Below are 25,394 nucleotides of genomic sequence, written 5' to 3'. Positions count from 1 at the left end.
ATATCAGTTATCACATATTTATAACCAGGCCCGCATTGTTGGCACCATATCATAGTTGAATCAAATATCCTAAATCAATTTAAGTCCTAAAAATCACCCAAAAGTTTTTTTTGTTAGGCAATATATGGCACACATCTCTCATTCTCAACTCTAACACTCTATTGGTTCAAAATTATTTATTGCAACTATTAGGGCACTCGTACGCTGAAGACTCACAAACGAACATACCCACATATACCGTTCGAGCCAATTAGCTAGTCCAGAACAAAAACTTTAATTATCACTCATCACCTCCTATTGGTGGTACCACTCGTTGCCTCAATACTATACAAATGATTCGAAATATAGTATCTCCACTCTAAGTCCACTGTTTCGTTCATTAAGATTATATCTGTGGAGGCATAGTAATATAATGCTATTAATCTCAGCATTTTATATTCTAGGGTAACTTAAGGCAGGAGAAGGTAATGAGAGAAAGGCTTCACCTGAGTAAAAATGCAACAAGCTATATTAGCGCCATATATTTTGGCCAAATGGTCTGTAGTCTTCCCGTATGTACGTGGAGTCTAAAATACACATGAAAATTGGTTCCGTTTATTTATAAACCAGTGTGAGACTAAGTTAACCCCTTACATGCTGCTGTCGGCCATTGGCCAACGGCAACGCTACCTCGCTGGTGCTGCCGTCGGACAATGGCCGACGCGGCCCCGCCCTTTTTGCAGAAGTGCCGCACTTCCGCAAAATCGCGGGCGCAGTAAACGGGTTAAATGAATTTCGGGATTTATATCATGTTATTAACGTTACCCCCTTGAGGTCCTCCGCACTAAACAATTTATATTTATAGTAGGACCTAAGAAAACCTCCTTTCCATGGGAGCTGGTTCACTGCTACTCCCGGACAAGTTGATCCAAAAAATCCCTCTTGATAATTAGGGTCTGAAAGAAAAAGGATCCTTTGTTTACCAAATGTGTTGGAATAAATGTGTAACTAAATATGCGCTATTATTTAGAGCATTTAATCCTCATTGCTCAAGGGCACCAGTGTCAGACTATTCTCGTTGTCTGCAAATTGCACCGATATTAACAGGTGAAAAGAGCCAATACATATGATATATAAAAATGTTATATGCCTCTTATTGGTAACTTGACAACCGTTCATGTTTAATAGAGTGGCGTTTTTTATAAGAAAAGAAGAAAATGGAAATAATTCCTTATTAATGGTTCTAAGGGGCTCATCTTTGTTTTTATCAAGTCTACAGCTATACATGCCACTAACAGAAAATGTTGACCTGTAAGCAGTTGTTTGTGGCATGTAGTGCTGTCGATTCACATGTGCCACCCTCCTCCCTGTATGCCTTTTTTACGGTTGCAGATATCTTTTTTTCTCCACTTTTTTTCCCTTTACAATGGACATCTTTATGCACTCCTCCTCCATTTCCACCCTCACCCGCCGTGCAGGAAAACAATCTAACTATGGAGTTGATGCCCATGCACACAACCACTTAAGGTAGAAGTTGCTCTACATTATGCCTCAAAAGACTTTTTCAATGAAAAACAAGTTGTACATGTCCGTGCCTAACACTTGATGGCAGGAGCATGCGAGCACGAGAATCTACAGCACTCTATGCCACAAACAGATGCTTACAGGGTAAGTAACGTTTTCCTTTTCAGCCAATTCTGCTGACTCCACCGGGTGTCCGTAGATGCGAACAGTCCAAGCACACTTTTTCCCAATGCATGCATCTGGGCCTAAGGGAGCTGGTTTTCTCTTCTGATGGCGATGTCCATTACAACACACTGAAGATGTCTGTCGCACCACAACATCCGATCTATGGATCCGCGTACGATATACAACCAAGATTCCAAATGTCCACATTCTTAAGCAAAGCTCCTGATCTCGGACAATTGTCACCTTTACACCCATCATAGAGATTAGAAGATGAGGCAAGCTGTTAAAATCTCTGATTAAGCAAAGTGAGAGATATTTGAAGCTTTAGAAGGCCTAGCTCGCAGCAAACTATTGTATTAGACAATTAGCGTACTGTAATCCTTCGTGTTTCCTAAATGGGAAGTTATCTTCCACTTCAGGTACTTCAGTAGAAGTAGAACCACAACATGCCTTAAATGCCTGCCTCACAAGATGCGTTGGGTAATAATAGATCTGCAATGGGATAACCGCCTTCGGGCCAGAGCACTTCACCAAATAATGCAGAGTGGTAAAGAAGAAGGGGGCGTGCACACTTATGACTTAAAAAGTTCAGCGTGAGAGTCGGATAAGACCAGTAGGAGGGATCTGGGGATTGGGATGGTGCTCTGAGGCAGAGTAGGCTCTAGGTGCCATAAGGCAAACTTCTGGAACTATTGCAGAGTCCCTTTGAATAACCAGAAGTCATCAGCATCGCCTTTAGGATGCTGAGAGCCAAGAATCACCACAATCCTCACTGTGATGAAGCTGAAGGATAAATTGGGGTGAGGTAGGGACAGGATCTGTGAGGATCGTGGCCAGGAAGGGATGGCGGATTGCTATTTTGATGGCCTGAATGATGGTTTGCCCTGGGATCTGACCTGTGGATTGTGCCATGAATCACACAGTGTAAAATATCTATCCAACAACAGATAATTTCCGTAAGGTAGCTGTATTGGTAATGCCCAATTGCAGATGTGCGTGTAACCTCAATTCAGAGTAATAAGTTATGCTGACAACTATATTTGAAGTTGCAGGACTTCATCAGTTAGCACAGTGGACATAAATTTGGATGTCACTTTTACATTGTTTTTTTGTTTAGATTTCATATATTGTATTTGCTTTATTAGAAAGATTAGTTGTCTTGTTTTGATTTATATAAATATTTTTATATCAGTTTTATTTTTTTCATAGTTAACGTATTAATTTGACTGATTATTTTCTGTCATTTTGGGGTTTTATTTTGTTGTACTATTATTTTCTTCTCAAATGTTTTATTTCATTCAATATTAGCTTGAATATTATTTTTATTACTTTATTTTCCAATACTTCAAGATTTATGTGCATATTTATTATTTATCGTTTTGTTCATTTGTATGCTTATTGCTTTTCTTACTCCAGGTGAAGTGCGACCAGTACTGGCCTAGTCGAGGCTCGGAGACGTATGGGATGATCCAGATCACACTACTCGACACAGTGGAGTTGGCCACCTACACTGTGAGGACGTTCGCATTGTACAAGGTGAGCATGGAGCGGTGCGGCCATTTTAGGAACATAGTGTCTCAAGCCCCAATACTGTGGGAATATGTACCTGCTCAGGTGGCACCTACTGAATTTAAAGTAACTAGAGTTGTATCAGCATCTATTCTTTATCAGGCGGGTCTGCAATATCCCTGTTTATCATAAAACCTGAAGTTATAGCATACAACCAGCCTTGTCACAGCAATGAGCATTTTGGGAAATAGTGCTCTTGTACAAAAAATTCCGTGTCCATATAAGCCTTTCGTCTTTTATGGTAACTAGCCAGTATGATCCCATTCCCTTCCATACCCTCAGATAGTCCTTTGAAATAGTATTTTATTTTTAGAACAAGAAAAAAACATTATCGTCTTAACTTAGCCAAACTAAAGAAAATTGAAGCCCACAGAGAACTTAAGCCATTTAATCAAGCTGTGTTGCTGAAAATCCTGCTCCAGTGTAGAAAGTTGTCAAGCAAGCAACCTTTCTGAAACAAATTATGTTTAGTATTTTACTCCGCAGAGCTCACACGGCAAGGGACAAATTCACCTCTTTCTGATTAGCCAGCGGGGACCTCTTCCAGTCCAGGGCTGTCCCTGTGGTCACAGGAGCCCTCTGGGAGTCTGGGCACCGAGCACTAAATGTTAACCTGTAATTTATCCCCCCATGGAGTAATTTGAGGTTTGTAGCTGTTTTTTAAAGTTATATTTTGTTAAACCACAGGCAAAAACTCCTGTAGTCGCAGAAAATAGTAACCTTCTCTTAGTGAGAATGGGATCCTGCAAAGCTATTTTGGCCAGAGTTTAGCCTGATTAAGGGCGAGAAGAGTTCAAGGGAAGTTTCAGAGTAAACCAGGATATTTCTACTACACACAAAGGCTGATAAATGCAGAGAACACCTTTCTGGCAGAAATCAGGGAGCAAAGTCAGTAACTAAATTCAAAAAGATTGGGGCACACACATCAGAATGACCTTTGTGTGAGAGCAAGAACAGAGCTGCTGTTCTTCAGGCAGGTCCAGTGTGCTGAAGCAGGCAAGGAAATGACCAGGTAGAGGCTACAGTGCTAGAGCAGCCAGGAAGAAGAGCAGGCTTGATGGGCCTGGGTTTCCAACTTGTGGTTATTGCCTGTTCCATGTGGTAGGGTCCTTTTTAGATGTGTGCGTCTTCTGAGACCTGACAGGAGCCTGAAACACTCCTTAAGAGGCATGCCTTAAATGTCACCCCAGTTCCCTAGACTTGTTAAACATGTTTGATAGCTGTTTATCTTGTTTCTAATTACATTTACCTGTGGGATGGACACTATGACTTCAGTAGCAGTTGCTGTGAGGCTTTTTTGCTGTTGTCCTCGAGCAGTCAGTGCTCACTTGTCCGTATCTAGGTTGATTCCTCCCATTTAGAGCTTTTGTACTTGGGTCATTGTGTTACTGCAAGTCACTGCTTCTACTCGAGACTGGCTATAGGGGTAGCCAAGACCAGTATGCATCGCTTACCGAGGTATTCGAGGTAAAAACTTGAATGCAGTGACTCAGTGAATAACTCCAACTTAATGTGCAGCTCGACACATCCCTTTTATGCAGCAAATGTCTCTATTCAAATATTCACAAACTCCAGAAGTTCTTAGCACCTTGTGAGGACAACATACAACCTCAAATGTGTTTATTGCATGTACATAATCAAGTTTTATGTGAGTCCCATATAGCAATTGTTTTCCTATACTGCAGCCTTTGGAAGTCAGTGACTTGGCCAGGAGTACCAAGCAGCATCCAGTTGATATGGCATGTCTGTCCCATGCCCTAGTTTCTTGGTATCCATATTGGCAACTGGAACAACTCAGTGGTTTTTAGACTACATGCAAGTTTCCCACAGGAACAGACCAAGTCTACTAAACCGAAGTCCAATATCAAGACTCGAGTAGAGTCCCTCTCAAGTCCTTAAATTAGTTAAAGGGCCAAAAGGCAAGTTCACAGACCGCCTTGGTGTCCAGGTGATATGGGGCTAACCGAATACTAGCCTTCAAGAACTCCATTGCTCTTGGCTCAGTAATTCTGCGGGTGGATGTACTGGAAATACAACTAGTTGGTTGTGTAGGGGTACTAGATACAAGATTTATGGCACTGATCATTCAATGCCCCACAGAATACCAGGCTTCAGAGAGACCGTTCAGAACTGGCTCGTTGTGGCTAATATTTCCAGGTATCAGAGGCACCCACCAACACACGGGATGGGCATGAGATTCAGGGTTTTGATATGCCCTTACATTTAAGCACATCAACAGAAGCAAGTTTTAAGAAGCTCTTAAAGACCTGGCTTTTTGTGCAATAAACTTATACCATCTCACCTAGCTTCCTCCCAGATGAAAGCACTCTCCTAGCGCCGGGACACCTCCTTGAGAGGTAGCTGTTCGCGCTCTACAAGCATCTGTATTATTATTATTATTATTATTATATTGTGAAGTCAGTAGTCCAATGGACACTATGCCAATTGTCATAATAAAAAAGCAAGAGGCTTTGTTTACCTCTGACGTCAATCTGGTTAGATTTCTAGGGTACTGCATGTGCTGGGATGGTGTAAGCTAACCACCCCTTTGTATGTCAGAAAGAACTTCAGCAACTCCTTAACCTCTGGTAGTGGTTTTGCCTTGTGGCTTGATCCAGATCAGCTGGTTTGCAAGGCCCTCAAGGGATAAAGAACCCCTTTAAAGCAACACGCACAACCAAGAAAAAAACAGATGAGCTGGAAAACCCCAATACCTCCAGAACCACAGGTGGAAGTGGCGGAGGATTTCTTCAAGCTTGAGGAAGAGCAACAGGAAGAGCTCTCTCAAATGGGAGAGCCAAAATATGAGTGGCAGGACATTTATGCAGACTCTGCAGACAAAGGGGTACAATCCTACCCGTCTAAATCATCACCACCGGGTGACATCACTGCATGCAACTCGGTTATCAAGAGAGCTTCAGGTCCTTAGGGGTCCAACTAGAAGAGGAGCAGTCAGAAACCTGTTTCCTCCTGAAAACTCTACTAACAGACCAGAAGAGGAATCCGTTCCTCCCAATGTTACCCAGCATGCTGGCCCAGGGCAGAGGTTCTTCCAAATAACCAGCTGCATCCAAAGCCATGAACACCAAGGGTGGAAAAGAAGTACAACTTCTAATCTAAAGACACTCCCTACACCAAGGGAAATGTGCCGGCTGACTTCCTTACTGTAGCAACACCACGCAAGGGAGCAAACACGCTTTCTAAAGAGGTGCCACCTGACAGGAAAGGAAGAGAGTAGAGCTGGTGGGAGAAAAATGGTGAGGTCAGCAGCAGCGCAGTGGAGCATAGCCAGCTCGAATGCCCTTCTAAACGGGTACACCCACCAGCAGTAGGATGAGATGGAGGAGTTCATGGAACACCTGCCAGAGGAGTTAAAAAATAGAGCAAACCCTGTACTGCCAAATGCTCACCCAAACTTGCCTTGAATCGGCATCAGATGCAGTGGACCGAGGCAGTTGGCAACCCTGCATCGCCGCTACCTTACACAGACACACAGGGCTGGGGATCTCAGGATTCAAACAGGAGGTTGGCGCCCTGCAGTACAGGGGAACATTCAGAGGAGGCGTGTCCCAGAGGAAAAGAACGCCTACAAGGGGAGCCAAACAGCCAGTCTTACAACTATCAGCCACCAGCGGAGTGAGCCTGTCACTGAACCACAATGATAGAACAACCCAAGTGCCAGGCTGCCCTTTTCCAGCCACAGAAGGGAGAGGGGGGTCACAAAAAGGTGAAACCATGCAAACAAGTGACTGCTTCCAGAATACCCTCTTACACAAGTCACCAGTAGGAGGAGGAATCATGATTTCTGCAGGAATGGAAAAAAATCACTTCCGGCAAATGGATACTAAATATAAGGAACGGCTTTTGCATAGAGTTAACAAGGTTATCCCAACAATACCACCAAAGAAGATGATAGTGAAGGAACTCAAAGAATGAGGACAGCAGGAAGTGGAAGACCAAGTAAGCTAACAAGCTACAGAAATAATACCTCCAAAACAAAGACCCAAAGGTGTGTACTCAAGCTACTTCCTTGTACCAAAACCAGAGAAGACACTAAGACCAATGCTGGGCCTAAGGGCAAAGAACAAGTTCATAAAAACACAGAAATTCAAGATGACAGTGCTGCAAGAAGTCATCCCTTTAATAGGGAAAGGAGACTACATGGCAACCACAGATCTCAAGGACGCTTACCTACACTTACCAGTGGACAGACAGCACAAATAATTCCTCAGGGTTGTAGTGGAGAAGACATTCTACCAATTTAAGGTCCTATCTATCGGGATAAAATACGCCCTACAAGTGTTCATAAAAGGCCTAGCTGTGGTAGCAACACATCTCCATATTTGGATGACTGTCTAGTGAAAGCAAAGACAGGCACCCACTGTAGGAAGATCAACAAGGTCATATGATCTATACCAGGGGTCTCCAACCTTTTCTGCAGTGAGAGCAACTTCTGATCAGTGAAAATCATCGTGAGCTACTAAGGGCCAAGGAACTCGCGAATTTTTCCAAGAGACTCTCTCACGCGCAGCTTCATTGACTTTTTAAGGCACGCCTAATTTATTCAGAGCCCATACTGTGGTATGAACAACGTACTTGAGTTCCCTAGAAACGCTGACCACATCTGAGCTAATCAGCGCATTGGTTGGCCTTGCCGTGCTTCTCAACATGAAATCCTTCCCATTATCTATGTTGGTGAACCCTTTAATTAGTCGCAATGTAATCAAATTTAAACAGACGGTAACCATGGGTGGAGGGGAGAAAATGAACCCTTAATCTTCATGGTGATGATCTCTGGCCTTTACCTGTAGGCCACACATGACTCCCTTACTGCTTCCCATAAGACCACTTCCCATCAAGGCGAGCCGCCCTCCTCTCCTGCCCTGACTGCAAATGTGTCCCCTAGTGGAAGTGTTAGAAGCCAGGCCAAAAGCTGAGCTAGGGATATCTTTTGGACTTTGGGGGCCTGTGCCAAAGGTATCTTGGGGGCCCCTGTTTGGGAGAGCTTTGAATTTATGATCCATTCTCAGCTCTTTCATGCCCTCTATGACAGGTCACTGACAGTGCACAGGTACCTCTGTCCAAATTCTAAAGCTGTTACATTTGTTATATTCAGGGATAGTGGTGTGTGTTTTCAATGTTGTAATGCAGCAGCTCACTAATATTACTGCAAATAATCCATGTGACACCCTCCTATTTCTCATATAGGAAGTCTTGTTTTGATCTAATAGGAACGTTATTTATGGATGTTGCAAGAAACATAAATACAACATTCATTTCTCTGCAAAAACGTCTGTAATAGACTTTCACAGACATTAACAATAAATTAAAGTTAAACAATAAAACAATAAGTTGAAGAACTATTCACAGTTATGAATGAAGGCAAGACTCTGTGAACAACAGAGCTTGCTCTTTCACGGCCCCCCGGAAGGCTGGGGCTTTCCAGGGGGCCAGAGTCCACTTTGCCCATGTATAAAAACATCTCTGAGCAGAGGTATTTATAACTTCTGAGTTGGCACCCATTCACACCCACTATACTTTGAGAGCTTCAATCAGGGGATCTGTACTTCAAGATCCCCCTGCAAATCATTTTATTTTTAGAATATTTCATATAATAAGCCAGCAATCTATATCGTGATGAAAATGAAGTTTACTGTGAAACCTTTACTATCCTGCTAATTCTTTTTGTTGCATCCCACGGATGTTGTTTGCAGAACTTGTTTAGATTTCAGTCTTTGCCAGTTTGCTCACTCCAAAAGGTTGCCATTGAGTTAGACATCATGGCACGCGATGCACATTCTTGACCTTTAAGTGTAACTTTCACCAAAAATCAATTTTCAGCATCTTAAAGGCTTAAAACAACAGGAAACGGCCACCGTAGTTTTATTTTCCATTAGGGAATGCTATCTCTGGGAATCGACCTGTTGCACAAAATATTGTAATTCACAAGTGCATTTTAAATTAGTGAATTTTGGTATGATCAGTTTAGGTGTGTTTCACTGCCAATAATATGAAGTACGTTTTGACATTTTTATTTTAACCGTTAGCATCACAAATCACTTCTCCCCCTCCTCACTCTCTTCACGCCATCCATACTCTTGATCTGACCGTGGTTCTGGGCAAGAATATTTTTGGCGCCGGGGGCTGAGAAATACTAATGCTGAGGTACGGGCACACAATTATGCTACGACTAATTCAGGCAAGAGATTCTGCAGGCTGCAAACGCACAACATTGGACATGCACAGTGCCATGCTAATACAAAAAGCGGGCTGATCAAAATCTAGGAAAGAATTGTAGAAAGCGTCCTCTCGCTTAGTCAGCTTGCACTTACAACTACACAGCAAGAACAACTAATTCAGGCCAGGGCTTACCGGTCGATCTGCTGCTTCACAAACGGATCAAAGAAGCGGTGCCTGCCTGGAAAATGCTAATGGCGCGGGTACTGGTGGGGTAGCAGTTCAATACTGCCTGTGCCACACCACTTGTCTTGCTCACTACCAAGCTCTCCAGCCCCTGCTGCTCTGCACTGGAACACGACCTGCGGGATGAAAGCGCGGTGCCTGGCTGCGGAAGGCAGGTGGCGCAAATATGACTCTAATAACGTCCTCTTCAGCCCGCCCCGCCAGCCTCAGCTAAGCTTAATTGAGCTTATCAGAGCAGCAGGTTTGGGTGAGGGCGGGCAACTGCTACTGAAAAAAGGCCGAAAAAACAACAAGGACAATAAAGGGCTACAAAATATAAATGCTGGCTCGAGCTACTCACAGGGCCTCTGCGAGCTACCGGTAGCTCGCGATCGACCGGTTGGAGACCACTGATCTATACACACCCTAACCTTTTCCTTCAATTATGTCACAGAATACAGACCCAAAGAAAACGTTCCTGTGAGCTATCCTGAACTCACTGACTGCAATGCTGGTGGGAGAGCAAAACACAGAAGCGGACAGGAAAAGCAGAAAAACAAACACCACACATGAGTGGGAGCTAAAATAAGATCTATTGATGCACATTTTCCGAATATGGGGGGGACACCACAGAGACTTAATCACAAGACTACCAAATGACAAACTTGTAAAGCAGGTTCTACCACCCTGAGCCACTGAGGAATGCTCTACCAATAAAATGGTTAGGGATATTTTCTTACTCCTTTCCACCAATTCCAATGATACCAAAGGTGATATAAAAGTGCAGGTGGGAATGTCACCCTAATTCTGATGGTCCCATAGTGGGTTCATCAGGCACAGTTCTCTGCCATCATGGAGATGTCCCATGGGCATTACATCAGACTCCCAGTGCATCAAGACCTGCTGACAATGCTGGAGGGACACTTATGACACCAGGAGCTAGATACACTCTAAGTTTGGAAGCATGGCTCTGGAGGACGTAGAGTTTACGTACCTCAGTTTGTCAAGGAGAGCAATGGAGATCCTGAAAGAAGCAAGGTGACCAATGTGGAAATGCTGCAGCAACAAATTGAAGAGATTTATGCACTGGTGCATCAAGGCTGGAAAACTCGGAGACTGGGCACAAAACGCCACCGTCATTAGATATGACATACGTGCTAGATGAACGCCTCTTCTACGCCTCTTCTATGCCTGCGTTATGCCATCTTAGCATGCACAAAAGGCATAATAGGGAGTCGTTTTTTCATCACACCTGTGGTGAAACGGTTCCTTTCGGGAGTAAAAAAGGTGTCTCAACCCCACCCCCCGCCCCCAAAAAGGGCATCCATGCCCACATCGAACCTGTATATTGTACTTTTGCAACTAATTGCATCAACTTTTCAACCAATGCAAAACGCACAGCTCAAGTGCCAAACTCTTAAAATAGCATTCCTCATCGCCATCACCTCTATCAGAATATGTGAAATAGAAGCACTCGCCACACAAGTACCGTATCTTCGAATAGATAACGACAAAGTGGTGATGATAACAAACCTAAGGTTCATACCAAAGGTCGTATCGAAATTCCACGTTAACAAGGCCATCCACTTTCCAATATTTCTGCAAACCGTAAACACAGGCACAGAAGGCTTTACACGCACTGGATGTGAAAAAACAAGACCTATCTGAAAAAGAACAGTTTGTGTCTTATGCACACGCAAGAAGAGGCTCCCCGTCGCCAAAGGAACTACTGCAAGATGGATAGTGCAGACAATAGAATATTGTTACAAAGCTGTGGGAGCAACACTTACAGAAAAACCACAGGTACACTCGACAAGGAAGAAGGGAGCACCACTTGCCTTCCTAGGTAGCATAGTGCTGGAGGACATTTGCACAGCTGCCACCTGGTCAACAGTGTACACCTTTACAAAACATTACTGAGTGGACATCCACATCAACAAGAGGCAGTAGTGGGACAAAGAGTACGAAAGCATTTGTTTGTTAACACACACTCCAAAGGACTCTGCCTTCCCACAGGACAAAATACCACTTTATAATCCATGCACAGCATGTGAACCCAGAAAGAGAGACGAAAAAAACAATCTGAGGATGGCGACTACATCAAAAGGTTTTCGGAGCACACGTCTGACATCACTCAAGGAGGAGTTTAGGCACAAATGGTTGACGATGCCCACGAAAAAGTGACGAGAAACAACAAGTAGACCATTCCGGACCCACCCACTAGATTGCGGAATAATGCACGGTATGTGATCTAGAAAATTCTTCAAACTGCAAATACTCCAACCGGGAAGTGACCGTTTAGTTCTTGATAAATGATCCTTTTCCCACCATTGCTCCCCCCTTAGATAAACTGAACGCCTCGGCGTCAGGCCTCCACCAAAGCACAGTACAGGAGCAAGGTGCTACGTTTCTGCTGTCGGGCCGTATCAAAGAACATCAGCCTCCCACGTGCGTGGAGTTTATATATGTTTGTTTGTTGTTTTTATCACAAACTGCATAACTCAATTGTCTCTTGGCACTTAAAGCTACAAATATAGCAAAAGTGGTTACATAGAACATATCCTATTGGTATCGGCAAGTCATGCATGCGCACTTGTTGAATTGTGGTTGCGGGGTTGGGACCTTGTCTATCTGGCACCTTAGGTGGGTGGGTAGTCCTTGTTACAGTGGCTTGAGTCCAGTACGCATTAACTTGGCATAATAAACAACATATATAGGCAGCACACAACGTGGGTGGCTGAATGGAGTTAGAACAGATGTGTCTTAACTTTTGAGTTGCATTAATGATTAGCCCTGGTGGATTATTCTGATCAGGTTATTAGGCAAGGGGCTGCCAGGAGAAGTGTAGTCACCTGTGTTCCCTCCTGGTCCTGAGAGTGACCAGGAGACGCTCTTTTGCGGAGTATAAGTTTCTTATGAGGGTGTATCAGACAATTCCTTCTTGTGTAAGTATTTGATCAGGAGGTCCTGCCTGGCCTTTAGGAAACACGACGATGCTTTCTCCTCCCACCTATTTCCTTGTTGTGGAGTCTACCCACAAAAAAAGAAAAGGAGAAAGCCTTGACGTGTTCTGTTACCGATATTTCCTACCAGCCCCTCGGCTATTGGATGAAAAAAAAATCTGGTAGAGCTCCTATGTTAAGGAGGGAGCTGATAGGGTTTGCACAAACGCAAAGTAGCCGGGCATGTCCAAGTTGAACATACACCTGCATGCATGGGTCAGAGCTCTAAGACAGCTCTTGTAACACTTTCGGGTCCAGACTCTACTTGGTTTGTCACATACTAATTGATAAGGGATGAAAGTCCATCGGTTAGAGGTCATGGAGTCTCCATATAAAAGGTACATTTATGCTTTCATAGGTACCATTGTTCTTAGGGCTGTGATGAATTACTGATGGTCATCTTGAGAAAGGGATGTTGCATCCATCACTGTATGGTAGAACACAGAGGAGAAAACCTCACATTAGTTAAATAAAGGTGTGCACGGTGGCCCACACTTTCCCATTCTGTCCAGGAAGTCTTGGTGATTAGTCTTTTGGTTGGTTATCTTTCTCAATGGAATATCTCCCAGGTTTTCTAAATGTCCCTGGGGACACATTTTCATCTCGTCAGTCCTCCCAAATCTATTGATAAAGTAAAGATGTTGCTGCCAACTTATACCTGCACGGGCTTACTAGATGGTATTACGGCAGGTGCTGGCATTATTGCTAAGATAAAAACACCAACTGCAGAGACTTTGTGTCCAAGTTGCAAAAACAAAATGTAGATTTAGGGGACAGTGATGTTATCTTTAGCAAATGATTTATGCTTTGTGTTTCCCTCTGATACAAAAGGTGTTGACAAAATTCTGAGAATCTTCTAGACTATGATTTACAGTGTCCTGATGTAGGCATGTCAATCCTGGTGCTTGTATCGTGTACAAATGCTGGTGATTCATTTATAAGAAGTTTCCATGCAGACCGGTCCTTCGGTACATGACAGGGCCCTTCTCTTCGGCTGAGGTGCTTCTATTTGGAGTCTTGGCTCTTTAAATCGCATACATTGGACTCCTTCAGCTAACTCAAGAATGCAGGGATATATGTGTTTAAGCAGAAAGTCCATCTCATTGTGAGTGTCAATCTTTCAAATTATATTTTTGTCTGATACGGCGTGCATCGAAGGGCTGTGTATCCACATTGAGGGGTGTATTTGTTCTTGTTTCTTCTTTGGGCACAATTGAGATTTTCCTGTTCTATCTCAGGATTTTTCTTACAGTTTGCATTGTTAAAAATTAAAACCATTCCTCCTTTTTCATTTTCCAATTATCAGTGTTTCGGGTCATCATTAAATGTACCACAAGGGAAGTGTTTGTTGTCAGACCACCAGCTCCACTGCAATTGACCAATGCACCATTGGGACTTGAATAGATGTGTGATCGTAGACCAGCAACTGGATGAGGCTGTTGCTCTAGAGTTTAGTTGTGTAGACTTTTTTTTTTGATTACCCATTGTTTATGCAAAGGTTTAAGATTTTTAGGCTTTCTGATTTGATGCATTACTTATAATGCACACATTCACCTACACAGGGATCTTGGTACCGAGGAACAATCCGCGAGTTTGAGAGGATACTGTGATTCCTGGCTGAAGAGCAAAAGACCACAAATAACTAATAAAAATAAAAAGGGTTTTAATGATTTTTTTTTTTAAATCAAAGAAAGAATGAATAGCTCTGAGAGACAAGGGTAGGTTTTTCTCCAGCTGAGGTCCAAGCAGGCTGAGAGTAACCACAGACTGGGATTTTTTTGAGGCGTGGAACAGCAAAAAGAAATCATGAGATTTGATCAAAGGTTTCTTCCGGGGATATGGAGCATGATACATTTATGCAGGCAAGATTGTTCAGTGCCAAGATAACCTTGTGCACGAAGGTGATCGCCTCGAAAAAGATTCTCTGACTGGGCGCCATGAAATTGAATTCTGGCTTCTGAGGCCTACTCATATGTTTCAGGAGAGGAGCTTTAAGGATTAAATCATTATAAATCCTCCGCAATAAGGGTTGCAAATATGATAGAATGCAACAGTGAATCCTGGACAATACATGTGCAGAGACTAATTGAGTTTTCTGCCTGAGGTTTGTGATTTTTACCCTCTTCACCTCTTCCATTTCTGGAAGCAGCCGGTGCCGGGAATTATTTTTACATGAGTTATACCTTCATCTTAGCACCTTCATGCTACTACCAATCACTAAACGTTAACTAAATGCTCTGTGTCACCCATCAGACATGAAGCTGATAGCCAAAGCCTTTTCCTTTTTTTATTTTTCTTTATAACTTAATTTCACGTTTTGACAAATGGAACCTTTTTCTCTCACCAGAACGGTTCCAGTGAGAAGAGGGAGATCCGGCAGTTCCAGTTCCTGGCGTGGCCGGACCACGGTGTCCCAGAGTACCCAACACCCATATTAGCATTCCTGCGGCGGGTGAAGGCATGTAACCCGCCAGACGCTGGCTCTATGGTGGTGCACTGCAGGTGAGCACATGGCAGCGCAAGCATGATTGTATGTGGAGAACGACTGTATGGAGGCCGCATGGAGAAGCCATCCTATGAGATATGTGGTTTGAGTGTGTGGCCACCGATTATCCCTTGTTCTTGGAATGTTTATCTGAGCAGTGTGTGGTCAGTCAGTCATGTGCCCTTGCAGTGCTGTCAGTTGAGTAGAAGTTGTCACTGGCTGTCCCCTGTTCATAAAAGTGATTTTCTAACCATGGCCTGTTTGCTCTCAAAGTGTTTGTGTGTGCGCCGTGTGTTGCCATCGACTACTGCTTACTCTGCAGTGTGTGCCCGTTGTCAATGCATTTGGGTGGGTGAGTGCAGCAGAAACTATGGTCACGCTGTGATCACTCTGTACCATTTCTGCCAGTTGTTGAGGTATGCTGGTAAGTCTGTGCCCAGAGTGAGGTCATTCACTGTCCTTTGTTCATGCTGTACGGATGTGGATGGCTCGAATCATGTTTCTTCAGCACTGGTGCATGTAACGTGTGGCCACTGGTCCACATTGGATCTTGCATCACCTTAGGTTTGCCTGCACTGCTTGGTTACAAACTGTCCATTCATCTTCCAGTGCTGGCGTGGGCCGGACAGGCTGCTTCATAGTCATCGACGCAATGCTGGAGCGCATGAAGCACGAGAAAACGGTGGATGTGTACGGTCACGTGACGTGCATGCGCGCCCAGCGCAACTACATGGTGCAGACCGAGGACCAGTACATATTCATCCATGAGGCCTTGCTGGAGGCAGCACTCTGTGGCAACACCGAGGTGCCAGCCCGAAGCCTGTGTGCCCACATACAGAAGCTGGGGCAGATCCCGCCGGGAGAGAGCGTCCCGTCCATGGAACTGGAGTTCAAGGTACGTTGGGCTTGCGACCTTCCCTGCCACATCTTGTAGGTCTTCTACACCATCAATACATTCTCCCTACTATTTGTTAGGTGCTCAACACATTAATAATTGTCTGAAGATTTTCTGGTGTTTGGGATTCTCCCAGTCATGACCTGCCAAACACCATGTGTTTGTGCAACGTTTGTGGAAATGGAAGCTTCTTTTTGGACCCCCATATCTCAAAATCCTTTATTTGTGTGGTCTTGACCCTGAGACATGTTGAAATTGTACTCTGAGCTGCGCCCACCCTCTGAGCTGCGCCCACCCTCTGAGCTGCGCCCACCCTCTGAGCTGCGCCCACCCTCTGAGTGCTCCCGCTTGTAGAAGCCAAGTAGTTAGGAGGATACATTGGGAAGATGGTGCTTTTTATCGAGGGAGTTCCCTGTGACAGGCCCGATTAGAACACTTCACACAGGAAATTGTGACCATCAGTGACACAAGGGTGAGCTCTGTAGCTGCTTGTGTGTCTCTGCAGAGATGGCGTATGAGTCTGCATTCTGGCTCTACCTTCCGTAGATTGACAGCATAGCCCTTGCCCTGTGCACTTGGTTCGGGACGTGGGTTGTGTTGCTGCAACAACAGTACTCCAAGCAGTGTGTCTGCTATTTTCCGCCTCGGGCTACCAGCCCTGATGTAAGCACTGGTTGCAGTGTGTCCCTCAAACCCTTCTGCTGCCCACCATGCCCAAGAGTCCCACACCATTCCCTATAGTGATGGGAAGATGCTAGCTTTGGTACCCGCCCTTCAAAAGAGTGGAGTGGTGGTTCCAGGAACATCACAAATGAACAAGGGGCTCCAAGTCAGAGAGCAAAACCCAACAGAACCACCCCCTCGGCCAGTGAGAGATTGGGGGTCTCGCAGCAGCTCGCAGGGCGAGTGTTTTGAGGGAATGACAGAGGACCCTTAAGTAGTAAATCACTGATGGCAGCTTGCTTTCATATACACCTGATCCAATATCTGCAAACCTTGAGCTGACTGCACAAAGATGTCCGGAATCTGCTTTCTAGGGTCACTGAACATCTAAAAACGACTGTTTCTGCAGTCTCCCCTCTCTTTCGAGCACTTTAACCTACCTGATGCAGAAGACATTTGATATACTTACATTTGTTTTAATGCATTGTTCCATTTTACTGGTAGTCTATAAGTGGTCATTACATTGTTCAATGTTACTAATGGTAGACTGTCAGAGAAGTGTGTGAGTTGGGGCTATGAGGTGCCACCTCTGTGTCGACAGGGCATCAGGTTTCCAGCCCTTATTTTTTAAAAGTCGCTCCCATCATCCTATGCAAGTCGAGTTAGTTCAGTGGACCTAAACTAGAACTCCAGGGCTGTAGTAGGTTTTCAAATTAATGCCTTGGAGTTGAAACATGGTTAACAGTTGACATCACATAATGTGGCAACGCAGCTGTGCAAATTTTTTAACTCTGCTTTTGCTTACAGCATCGGGAACTGGAAAGTATAGTATTCCATTTAAAGATTAAAAACCCACTAGTTGTACACATGCCCTCTATTCTCTATTTTGCTGAGCTTTGTTACTTCCAGTGGTGTTGCGTCATCGGTGATGAAATGACAAGATGATATAAGGTGCATAATTCATCCAAACCAGTTAACACAGCATGTTCTTTTGTCATCCCTACCAGCTCCTGGCCAACTCTAAAGCACATACCTCACGATTCATCAGTGCCAACCTCCCGTGCAACAAGTTCAAGAACCGCCTGGTGAATATCATGCCCTATGAGCTGACGCGGGTCTGCCTACAACCTATCCGAGGGGTGGAGGGCTCGGACTACATCAACGCTAGCTTCATCGATGGCTATAGGTGAGGGATTAAGTCTTGTCGAAATGGGCAGGCTTTGGGCAAAGGTACAAGGGCATGACATTGATTGACGGCTGGGCTTCGGTAGTCCCGTTTTAGATACTAGCCGACTGGCCTTGGCTCAGGGAAACATGTGTGCTTGTCCTGTGCTTTACTTAGCACTTTTTGACGCCATGTTTTTTTCCTCCCTACAGACAGCAAAAAGCCTATATTGCTACTCAGGGGCCCCTGGCAGAGACAACAGAGGACTTCTGGCGCATGCTGTGGGAGCACAATTCCACCATTGTGGTGATGCTGACCAAACTGCGGGAAATGGGACGTGTAAGTGTCCGCAAAACTTTAGGGACATGTTGTGTTGCCATGCATCATAGGGAGGCAAATCCAGATCTTAGTCTTAGGTGCTGCAGACTTGGCATTCCTTTTCCCCTCTTTCTTCCTGTTTGGCCCTGCTCGGTCATTCCCATTCGTCCCTCCTTTCTACCTTACTCCTCCATCCCAGTCCTTCCTGTTCCATTCAACATTCATTCTGCACATCTCTCTTCCATATCCCCATCCTGTTTTACACCCCTTATTACTTATTGTTCAGAATAATTTGTGTTAAACCAAAGTTAGCACTTGCTTTGCTTCCTTCTGCTCTTTCACTTCCGTCTAACTTCTCTACTATTGCTGTTACCATTCTTTCTTCTCATCTTTTCCTCTGATCTCTTCTTCCTCTACCCTCCTTTCTTTACCCCTCTCTTTCCACTTCATTCTTTAACATCTCTTCATCTTTCTTCAATCTGTTTTTTCTGCTTCTTAGCTTTCCTTACTCGTTCCTAACCTCCGCTCTTCTCCATAATTCTCCCCTTTCCTCTTCTTCTAAAACTCTCATGTTTTCTCTCCTACTGCACTACATCTGCACCTCCCCTTCCAACTTCTTTGCCTTTTGCATTCCTTTACCAATGTATTTCCCCCATCTACTTTCCTCCTTCCTCTTCTCTCTTCCTCCTCTTGACCTGCCTATTCCCACTCTGGTCCCTTTCCCTCCCAACTTGCTGCTTACATTTTCATCCCACCAGATTTCCTCCCTATTTTGTTTCTTCCCATTCCCCATTCCACATCTTCCATCTTCAGACATCCCTCCTTTGTTCTTGCATCTTCTGTTCCTTCTCTTTTCTTGATCATGTGTTCCCATGCAACATACCTTCAACCTGCACCTTTCTCCTTCTGCAGTGACTCCCTTTTTTAATTTCTTACACCCTCACTCCTTTCCTCTGGTCCTCTTTTCATCTTTCTCCCTTCTGTCCCAAACCTTGCTCTACTCAAACTTCCTCGCCTTGTTTTTTCCATCCTCCCTTCACATTTCTGTCTTCACTTTTTCTGTCCTCTTTTCTACCTTACTTCTCTCATCCATCCTTCTTTCTGTTGCTTCCTCCCTCTATTCCTCGCCATCTTCCATTCTTCCCTAGCTGTCTTCTCTCTGCTTTCATCCTCTTGCCCCCCGCTCACCTCTCGCTTGTGTTCTTGTGCGAGACGAGTTATCTTGACGGTTGAATGCACATATCCTGTTAAACTTCTGGCCTTCTCCTGCCTATTCCTTCCTCTGAACCCCTTCCTTCTCTCCTCATTCCTTTCTTCCCTCCTCGTTGCTTTCTTTCCTCCTTCCTCCAGCTTCCCTTACCTTCTTCTGAGTTGTAACATGGGCTGTACGATAGAGTACTTGCACCCTGTTGCACCTAGGTGCACATCACTGAATGCCTCCTCTCCTGTGCTCTGCAGGAGAAGTGCCACCAGTACTGGCCTGCTGACCGCTCTGCCCGCTATCAGTATTTTGTGGTGGACCCAATGGCAGAGTACAACATGCCACAGTATATTCTCCGGGAGTTCAAAGTCACTGATGCCCGGGTGAGTACAGCCATGGGCATGTGTCCGTGAGAGCATGTGAGCATGAACAGACACGAGTGACAGCATGCCTCTTCCACTGCTTTGTATGCTAGAAACACGAAATGAGAGCCTGTTTCCTGTCTAAATACTGTGCCTGGTTTATTCTGTGTGTGTGTGTGTGTGTGTGTGTTCACACAAGATTGAAAGGGCTGCTTTTTGCTCTGCCTGTGTGTGAATGTCACAGAGATAGACTGCCTGTGCATTGAGCACATTTGTTTGTGTGAGAGCATTTCCTTGGTGTCTGCTAGCAGTTGCATTATAGTTCAAGCCTGCTTGCCCTGCAACATGTATAAGTCAATCAATCAATCAAAGACATTTATAGAGCGCACTACTTACCCGGAGGGTCTCAAGGCGCTTGAGGGGGGGAGGGGAGGGGGTGCTGCTACTGCTCGAACAGCCAGGTCTTGAGCTTCTTCCTGAAGTAGAGGTGGTCTTGGGTCAGGCGCAGGTCGGTCGGGAGGGAGTTCCAGGTCTTGGCGGCCAGGTAGGAGAAGGACCTTCCTCCTGTTGTCGTTCTTCGGATGCGGGGGACGGCGGCGAGGGCATGACTGGCTGATCGGAGATGGCGTTTGGGAGCGTAGAAGTTGATGCGGCTGTTGAGGTAGCTCGGGCCTTGATCGTGTAGGGCTTTGTGTGCGTGGGTGAGGAGACGGAAGGTGATTCTTTTGTTGACGGGGAGCCAATGCAGGTCTCTCAGATGTCCGGAGATGTGGCTGTGTCGTGGGATGTCGAGGATGAGTCTGGCTGAGGTGTTCTGGATCCGCTGGAGTCTCTTCTGGAGCTTGGCATTGGTTCCGGCGTAGAGGGCGTTGCCGTAGTCCAGTCGGCTGGTGACGAGGGCCTGGGTGACCGTCTTCCTGGTCTCGGTGGGGATCCACCGGAAGATATTCCGTAACATGCGCAGGATATTGAAGCACGACGAGGAGACGGCGTTGACTTGTCTGGTCATGGAGAGGGAGGAGTCCAGGATGACGCCCAGGTTCCGTGCGTGGTCTGTCGGTTTGGGTGCGGTGCCCAGGGCGGGGGGCCACAAGGAGTCATCCCAGGCGGAGGGCGAGGAGCCCAGGATGAGGTCCTCCGTCTTGTCTGAGTTCAGTTTCAGGCGGCTGGTCGTCATCCACTCGGCTACGTGTTTCATCCCTTCGTGAAGGTCGGCTCTGGCGGCGGGGTCGTTGGTCAGGGAGAGGATCAGCTGGGTGTCGTCGGCGTAGGAGATGATGTTGAGGTTGTGCTGGCGTGCGATGGCCGCGAGGGGGCTCATGTAGACGTTGAAGAGGGTGGGGCTCAGCGAGGATCCTTGAGGGACGCCGCAGATGACTTCGGTGGCCTCTGACTTGTACGGCGGTAGTCGGACTCTGTGTTCTTCCGTCGAGGAAGGAGATGATCCACTCCAGTGCCCTTTCCTGGATTCCGACGTTGCTGAGGCGCTGCACTAGGGTGCGGTGGCAGACAGTGTCGAAGGCCGCGGAGAGGTCTAGGAGGATGAGGGCCGCTGTTTCTCCGTTGTCCATCAGGGCTCGGATGTCATCGGTGGCCGCGATGAGGGCGGTCTCGGTGCTGTGGTTGGCTCGGAAGCCAGACTGTGAGGGTTCGAGGGATCCGTTCGTCTCGAGGAAGGCGGCCAGCTGCTTGTTGACGGTCTTCTCGATGACTTTGGCTGGAAACGGGAGGAGCGAGATGGGGCGCTAGTTCTTGAGTTCGGTGGGGTCCGCTGTAGGTTTCTTGAGTAGGGCGCTGAGTTCGGCATGCTTCCAGCTCTCCGGGAAGGTGGCGGTGTCGAAGGAGGTGTTGATGATGTCCCGCAGGTGGGGTGCGATGACAGCGTCGGCCTTGTTGAAGACGTGGTGAGGGCAGGGGTCGGTTGGAGATCCGGAGTGGATGGAGTTCATCATGCGGACGGTGTCTTCGGTGCTGATCGGAGTCCAGGCGCGGAGGGTGGTGGTGGGGGGCGGTGGTTCAGTCGTGGCGTGCGTCGGTTGAGTGCTGAAGCTGTTGTGTATGTCCGCGATCTTGTTGTGGAAGTAGGAGGCGAGGGAGTTGCAGAGGTCTTGCGATGGGGTGATGTCGTTGTTGCCGGCGTTGGGGTCGGAGAGCTCTTTCACGATGTTGAAGAGTTCCTTGCAGTTGTGTGCGTTGTTGTCCAGCCGGTCCTTGAATGCAGTTTTCTTGGTGGCGCGGATCAATTGGTGGTGCTTCCGGGTGGCAAGCTTGAGGGTGGTCATGTTGTCCGGTGTTGGTTCCCTTCTCCAGGCTTTCTCGAGGGCTCGGCAGTTCTTCTTGGAGCTCTTGAGTTCGTCGGTGAACCATGGGGCCTTCTTGCTGCCGGGTCTGCTGGGTGGGGTCCTCAGTGGGGCGAGTTCGTCCGCGCAGTTGCTGATCCACTTCGTGAGGTTGTCGGCGGCCTGGCTGGGGTTCGCTGAGCTGGCGGGAGGGTGCTGGCTCAGTGAAGCGGCGAGCTGGTCGGCTGTGATCTTGTTCCAGCTTCTTCGAGCAACCTGTTGCTGGTGGTGGTGGATCGTCGTTCATTTGAAGGTGAAGTGGACGCAGCTGTGGTCCGTCCAGTGGAGTCCGGTGGCATGGCTGAAGACTATGTCTTTGCAGGATGAGAAGACTGCGTCGAGTGTGTGTCCGGCGAGGTGGGTGGGGGTGGACACCAGCTGCTTGAGACCGAGGGTGGCAAGGTTGTCGAGCAGGGTGATGGTGTTGCGGTCGTTGTTGTTCTCCAGGTGGAAGTTGATGTCCCCCAGGAGGATGTAGTCGGCGGAGGGGAGGGCATGCGGGCTGATGAAGTCGGCGATGTCCTCGCTGAATTGTGTGCGTGGTCCCGGGGGTCGGTAGATCAGGGTGCCTCTGAGGGTGGTTTTGGGGTCCGTGTGGATCTGGAAGTGCAGGTGTTCGGCGGTTGTCAGGGTGTCGTCGGTGTTGGTCTTGATGCGGATGGTGTCCCTGTAGATGATGGCGATGCCTCCTCCAGTGTGGTTGTCGCGGTCTCTTCGGGTGATCTTGTAGCCCTCTGGGATGGCGATGGCGGGCCCTGAGGAGTCGTTCATCCAGGTTTCCGTGAGGAAGGCGACGTCAGGAGCTGTGGTGTCGAGGAGGTTCCAGAGTTCGATGGCGTGTCTGTGGACGGAGCGGGTGTTGAGGAGGATGCACTTCAGGTGGTTGCTGCTGTTGTTCGGCTTGGTGGGTGCTGGTGTAGTGCAGGTCCGGATGCAGGTGAACTTGCAGGCGTGGCAGCTGAAGGGTCCCTGGGTTCGTCTCGGGGTGGCTCGGTAGCATCCCGGGATTCGGCCGGTGTTGAGTGCATTGAGGGCGGCGGCGTCGTACGTCCGGCGGGTGGGCTGGGGTCTGCGGGGTCCAGGGGTCCTGGCACTGGGCGCGGTCCAGGCGCGGACGGGTGCAGACGGGCTTACCTTTGGCGCACCTTCGGCGCTCAATCGGCGCTCCCGCTGCGCGCGTCCGCTGCGCGGTCGCTCTGGGGGCGTCATAAGTGAGGAGCCGGGAGGGCGGTTCAGCTGGGTGGCGGGAGCGGGGCGGCCAATGGGCAGGAGGGGGGGCGGAGCGCCAGAGGGCAGTGGCGGGAAGAAGGCGGCAAGAGCACCCCGGAGGGGGAGGGCAGCCGAAGCGGGGGAGAGGGAAACGGAAGGAAGGGTGACCAGACGGCGGGCGGGGGAGGCAACAGGCAAACGTCTGAAGCTGGGGGAGGCAACAGGCACACAGCATGGGTACAGAAAAAACGGGGAGGTGACAGGGGAACCAGGCACGCAGTGGAAGGCAGGCAGGCAGCGGTGAAGACGGAGGTAGCAGGAAGAGCGCAGCCGTAAGCAGGGCAGCCGGCAGAAGGGCAGCGTGCTGGCAGTAGCAGGCAGGAGCGTCGTAGGTGGGGCGACCTCGCCTGGGCAGCCTCGAGCGGTCACTCAAGTCTGTCTTCATTGGGCTTTCCCCCTCCCTGACCCCCTCCATGGATTCAATATGCGTTGCACCTCCTCGGCCATCTACAGTTGAGATTGTGGAGTCCTTATCCAGTGGCTCATAGAGACCAGAGGTTCCTTAGATACTGCAGTCTTTAGCGCCAGGATCTGAGACAAATACTCCTTTTCGCCTAAAATCCAGCAATTGTGTTATCTGTCAAATATTTTGGATTTTTTTCCCCACTGAGGTCAGCATTGTTCATGTGCTTTGCTGCTGACGAGTGGTGATGTTGAGGGTAACAGGATAGCTAGATGGTGTAGGAAGACTCACTTGCTTCCTGCTTAAGGTAAGAGTTGGCCATTTCTCAACATGAGCGTTACGACAGGTTTGTCCTGAAAGCATGCTTCCCAAAGCTACAACATGTAAGACTCGGCGGCAATTCTTATATCATCTAAATTCATCGACCCAGGACTCAGATAACCGCATCGTATGAAGTTGACTTGTTACAATAAACGTCTGAAGCTGGCTCTGCGTTCGTTCGGGGACTTTCATGTGAGGAGCTTCCCGTATCTCCATTTATATTGAAGCCATATGAGACAGCTGCCTAATTTAATCTGGTATCATAGAACGCACTCCATCAAATTGAACCCCCATAACAATATCTTCATGATTTTATATCTAAGTCTGCTTCATTTATTGATATATCTCAACTGAGCTGAAACCACAGTATATCACTATTCTCATCTTGTTTTTGAGTAGTTGACGGCTACCTGATGAAGGCATGTTTGCCGAAACGCACGTTGTAGACATCTGCCGCACTGCCTGAGTCAACGTTTCTCGTCTATCATAAAGGATTTGTATATATTTATGTCTGTCTATGACTTTATTCACATGTAATAACTTGGATCTCCAAATACAGAATCAAATCATTGTATGATCTACTCAAATATCAACTCTACAAAATTTGAAAAAGAAAAAATAATTGTTTAAAAAAAATATATATATACTGACCAATATTACTGTTTTTTGCCTATTATACCATGTAGAGCGCCTGTCCTATATATGTCTATATCTCAGACAACAAAGAGTATTTCTTAGGATAGAATGGTTTATGAACAGTTTCTAGCTATAGCTTTCTCTCACTTGTTCATTTCCCTATGTTATAGCTAGTTTAACTATAGGGGTCCCTTGTTTTCTAAACAAATAAAGGCACGCCATGTCAGGAGATAGTTTTCTTGTCCACACCAAGTACAGGTGGCCACATTGCAATACTGCTGCTGATTTGTTGACGTTAGTCAGTGCTGGATTCTCACTGTCCTCCTATCGCCAGCGGTGGCGATAGAAATAACTTGATTTTATTCAAATAGTAAAGACAGGCATGCAAATAGGTTTTCTTACTGCTGTGCTTAAAATACTGGGCCATTGTGAAAAAGTATCAAATATTTTTCTGCTTATGCCATTACCGCTTGTGCTCTACGCATACGTCCTTGTTTGACTCCTTTTCATAACACTGCAGCCCGTTTATCAAAATGGCTCTTTTCCAACTTCCATATTGTTGTAGAGCAAGGGGTTGCTTCATTGGAGCAATACACACAAAATGGTGCAACTATTACCAAACACTTACTCTACATAAAAGCCAGACCTATCAACTTGGCCACTACACGTTTAATAAATGCGACGTATTGGCTTTAC

General features: G+C 46.7%; 1 protein-coding gene across 10 annotated transcripts in view; it reads left to right on the top strand.

The window, feature by feature from the left end:
• Positions 1-25,394, top strand: part of PTPRF (protein tyrosine phosphatase receptor type F) — a 756,588-nt gene that overhangs the window by 714,631 nt on the left and 16,563 nt on the right. For 9 of the 10 annotated variants that reach the window (XM_086953202.1, XM_086953199.1, XM_086953209.1 and 6 more), the window contains 6 exons: positions 3,085-3,204; positions 14,989-15,143; positions 15,736-16,021; positions 17,692-17,870; positions 18,062-18,188; positions 19,626-19,751. In XM_086953202.1, coding sequence (XP_086809328.1) covers positions 3,085-3,204; positions 14,989-15,143; positions 15,736-16,021; positions 17,692-17,870; positions 18,062-18,188; positions 19,626-19,751 — 993 coding nt within the window. The remainder of the gene's footprint in view (positions 1-3,084; positions 3,205-14,988; positions 15,144-15,735; positions 16,022-17,691; positions 17,871-18,061; positions 18,189-19,625; positions 19,752-25,394) is intronic. The other variant, XM_086953210.1, reaches the window with a different exon arrangement.

The sequence above is a fragment of the Lissotriton vulgaris genome, chromosome 1_2 (genome assembly GCF_964263255.1).
Source record: "Lissotriton vulgaris chromosome 1_2, aLisVul1.2, whole genome shotgun sequence".
NCBI lineage: Eukaryota > Metazoa > Chordata > Amphibia > Caudata > Salamandridae > Lissotriton > Lissotriton vulgaris.
Note: the sequence above shows the minus strand (reverse complement) of the source record. Positions and strands in the feature narration are given on the sequence as shown.